This window comes from Juglans microcarpa x Juglans regia, chromosome 7D, assembly GCF_004785595.1.
Source record: "Juglans microcarpa x Juglans regia isolate MS1-56 chromosome 7D, Jm3101_v1.0, whole genome shotgun sequence".
Lineage (NCBI taxonomy): Eukaryota > Viridiplantae > Streptophyta > Magnoliopsida > Fagales > Juglandaceae > Juglans > Juglans microcarpa x Juglans regia.
This window is the reverse complement of record NC_054606.1, coordinates 17,748,557-17,753,008: the sequence shown is the minus strand read 5'-3', so window position 1 is coordinate 17,753,008 and position 4,452 is coordinate 17,748,557. Positions and strand designations below refer to the sequence as shown.

Below are 4,452 nucleotides of genomic sequence, written 5' to 3'. Positions count from 1 at the left end.
AGAGATCACATCATCATCGTGATTGGTGATCGCTACTTTAAATATGCAGTTCCTCTAATTTGGGGTATCAGATAATACGGAGGGACCCGCTAAAAAAATATAGTAATTAATTATATTCACCATCTTTTACATAATTTTGACTAAAACTTTTGCAATTATTATTCAGGGTTCTGCCCACTCTCCTCGTAGTGCCTCCACTTTGCATTTTAATGCATTTTTTTTAAAATATTAAAATAACACTTTAAAAAAAAATTTGCTTATTATTTTCTTACACTATACATTATATATAATTTTTTTTCATATCAAATATATAGTGTATGAATGAAAAATAAAAAAACTTAATTAATTTAAAAAGAATAAAATAAATAAATATTTAAATAAATAAAAATAAATATGATGTATGGCGAGTAAAATGATGAGTTTCAAAATGGAGGCACTATTTTTTGGTGGAATTGATCCTGAATAAGGTGCAAATGAGCCCAATTTTACAAGTACACAGCTGGCACCCTCATCGGGGGAAAAAAAAGGAAAAAGAAAAAGTATGAAATTGTAAATTGTAAAATTTCAGTGGCTAAGACCCGGTTTGTATTCACAACCCATCTCAACTCATCTCAACTCATCTCACTACTATTTACTATTATTCAATAACTTTAACTCATAAATCTCACTACTATTCACAACCCATCTCACTACTATTCACAACTCATCTTAACTCATCTTCACTCATCTTCGAATCCAAACGATACCTAAAACAAGAAGACAGATATGATGGCTTTTGAGAGAAGAGAATAAATAGATAAAGCAAGTGGAAGGATACAAAGCTGATGGAATGATATGGTAAGCTAATCGTCACGCACACATATTTTTAGCCCACTGCCGCCAGAAATGAGCACATTTAACATTACAATATAAATACATATTTATATATGGAGGCATGACCAAAGAGTAGTATTATTATATACATGAGTTAATTACATTATTTGAAGAGAAATATCCATCACAGTCATAATCTTTGGCGAAACAGGAGATCAGAGGTGGATCATGGTGTTCCCAAAATTAAGAGCAATCATACCAGAGACATGACTCATACGGAAACCCCATTGGCTAGGAATTACAAAAGCAAAAAAAGTTACAGCAAAGGAACCCAACATAATGCGGAGACAGACATGACAGTCCACCAAGTCAAAGATGATGCTCAGATCTCGCTTAGTAGATGGAATGGTTGTAGCACGATGATCATGAAATTCTCACACTGGTAATTGAAATCTCTCTCTCTCTCTCTCTCTCTCTCTCTCTCTGGTCTTTTAATTCCTCTCGATCATTCTTCTTTTATTCACTACACAAACGCATAAGTAGGCAAATAAAGGTGGAATTGGACTACAATTATGAGATTAATAGCAAGTTATAATGGATTTGGGTTGACAACTTGACACTAGGGCGGCCGCCGGGGGGGGGGTGTGCGTAAAAGCTTAAGGATGCATGGATCATGTGGCAATGCAATAGGGCTCCCAGATTAAAAGAGATCTTCTAGGCTCCTTGCAACTTTTTACCAAAGGATCAACAAAGTAATTTCCTTTGTTCCCTCTTAGAACAAACAATTGTTGTTGTTGCTGCTGCTGCTCATTTGTCATTGGAGTCTTGGAGATAATGAGCTTGTTGCCATTGTTTTTGAGTGCTGACGTTGTTGGTGGTTGAGTAATTGGGTTAGCAGTACTGGGCTTGGCCCGCCAGTAGTACTCATAAGCGTTAAGAGAAGCTGCTGCTGCCGTGGATGGCACTGCCTGCGGTGAGGGTATGAACCGAGCCACGCGTGGCCGTGGTGGAAGGGACTTTGCCATTGAGGCTTTCTTGTCCACTTCCTCCACCTCCGCGTCATCATCTTCAAATTTGCCTACATTGAACTTTCCTGGCCATGCTGGATTCCTGTCTGCCATCCTAATGGGCTTGGCCATTAGAGCTAACCTATGGAAACTTATTGCCGTACTCGACATTTTTGGTGCTTGCTCCATCACTATTTCTATTTCTTTGGTTTCACTTTCATTATCAGCTTCCTCATCAACCTCTTCATCTTCCTCGCTCTCTTCAGTTTCGTCATTCTCTTCGCCTACTTCTCCATAAACTTCCTCAAAGTCCCCGATTTCTTCTTCAAACGCTTCTTTGTGAGTTTTCTCTTCTTCTTCTTCTTCTTGTCTCTGAACGTCCTCAACCATTTCTTCTTCTCTTGCATCTTCGTTCGAGGGACCATTGAAGAAAGTAAGGACAAGGCGGCCATCTTTCCGTTGAGCAAGAAAGTGATTTTGCGAAGGGACGGACACGGCCTCGAGGACTAAACGTCCATTGTCACGACGAGACTGCATGCGGAGAGATGCCCCATCTCGACGAGAGAGAGAAGGAAGAGGTGGAGGGAACGATCTAGGCTGTGATTTCTTACTAGAAGCATAGTGGTATTTCGGAATCCTGGATTCCTCCATATCGAAGGCTTGAGATAATCCCTTCAGATCTTCTTGTAGTTGTTCTTCTTCTTCTTCCTCTTTTTCGTCTTCCGCGTCCCCTGTCTCCGATGGCGGGTATGACGAGAATCCGTCGGAGCCGGTCTCGGATCCAAGACTCTCCGTGCATATTTGGAGACTCTTCTCGCTCAAAGAGCTCGATGATCTCTTCACAAGAGGGTGAATATAAGGAGCTAGAAGTGGTGTTGATGTGTCCTCGTTGGCCTTTTGCGATAAAATCGAGCTCCATATATCGAATTGCCCAGGTTTCTCGAGCTCTTTCTTCTGCTTCTGTTCTTCTTGAATTGAGCTCCATGTATTAAACTGTCCTCGCCCTTCAAGCTGCTCCTTCCTCTCTTCATAGTCTTCTTCGCCTTCTGAGGAGGACGATGAATCTGCTAAAGAGACCGAAAGTTGGTCCGAGGATGCGTTCTTTCTCATGGGAGAGAACCCGTTTTGAGCCAACCATTTCTTGGAGGACATGTCTGCTGATAGAGTTCTTCGAAGAGAAGCAGCTTTGGTTCTTTCACAGTCTGACCGAAGAATGGTGACGATGCCCTGCTTTCCCATAATCTTGGCATCTCCATCAATGTTCAAGGAAAGGCACTTGCTCAAAGTAGTTGACATCTCAGAAAAATAACTAGATGAGAAGGATGAGTACAGCTGCATAGAAAGGCAGAAGAATTTGAGAGAAACGAAAGCAAAGGGTGGTAATTAAAGTATATTTATATGCAAGAAATTTTCAAGTAACAGAGCAGACTGCAAAAAAGGCAAATCTGTGAGACGAAGAAGAAAGATGGGGAATATTTTACCTAAGCCCAAGCAACAAGCATCCAACAGAGAGGCCTGCTGAGAGACCACCAGCTGGGTGCAAGTTGCAAGGAATAAGGAAGGAGAGGAGGATGACAATGAAGAGGATGATGATGATGAATTTGATGTTTGAGGAGCGGCTGTGGCTGATGGCAATGAAAGAGGGGGGGGAATGAGGGTATTTGTAGGGGGCCAAAAAGCCTTTTGGAACCCTGTCCAATGGGACCCCCCCTACGCCACCATTGAAAGACACTCACTCTCATTGGTTTTGCTTGTTTTTCCCTCGTAAGAAAAAAGTGAATGATAAAAAACTAAAAATTACAAATTAAGAATTTTGTATATGAAAAATACTGTAACCACAAAATGATACAAAAAAATAATATCACAAATTGATGTAGTTTGATATGACTTGTCAGATTGTAAAATAGATCTGATAGATCATATGAAATCGCATGATCAGTTTGTAGGATTATTTTTATATAATTCCTTTGTATCTGTATCACTTCTCTTTGTATGTTGAGAGGGAAGCCTCATTTTTTTGGTTCACGTGTGCTCCCCCCAAAACTTGGTGGCAATTTTTATTTCATTCTTTCTGGATATTATTGGAGAAAGAGACTCGCACTCAATAGGACAAGTAGTTTTCATGATTGTATTAAAATTATCTTGCCTAATTTAGATGATCAAGACAAACCCTCTTCACCTCCGGCTCCAAATTTATGAAAATGACTTAATTCTCTTCCCAATAATCAAAGCAATAAAGGGTTGTCATCAACTGATTGAGAATAAGAATAGCCATTTGGCTTCTTTATTCTCGAACACCAATAGGATTAACATCTAATCGAATATATATCGATTTTTATGGTAAAGTTATATCTTTAATTATATCTTTATTAGAACTAATTAAGCTCTAAAATTAAATCGGTGGAGCACATCATGAGGTTTAAGGTGTGCCTTCAATCTTCCGTTAACTAAAAACAAGAAAAATGAAAAAAGGTAAAGAAATTGTCTTATAAAATTAATGAAGTACTTCACATATATATGATGCCTCTGCTGTATCGATCCCTTTCGATGGGCTGCAGAAATGTGGTTATTCCCAATGAATAATGACCGCATTTTAATTTAGTGGCACCTCTTTGAAGCCTAAGAAAGGTGC

The 4,452-nt window shown here is 39.3% G+C and overlaps 1 protein-coding gene across 1 annotated transcript; it reads right to left on the bottom strand.

Annotated features, from left to right (window-relative positions):
* Positions 1 to 935: 935 nt before the first annotated feature.
* Positions 936 to 3,463, bottom strand: LOC121239282 (protein FAF-like, chloroplastic). The gene is made up of 2 exons (XM_041136492.1): positions 3,302 to 3,463; positions 936 to 3,152 (listed from the first exon to the last, which is right to left on the bottom strand). The coding sequence occupies exon 2, from the start codon at positions 3,114 to 3,116 to the stop codon at positions 1,485 to 1,487; it is 1,632 nt and encodes a 543-aa protein (XP_040992426.1). The 5' UTR covers positions 3,117 to 3,152; positions 3,302 to 3,463; the 3' UTR covers positions 936 to 1,484.
* Between the last annotated feature and the right edge of the window lie 989 nt (positions 3,464 to 4,452).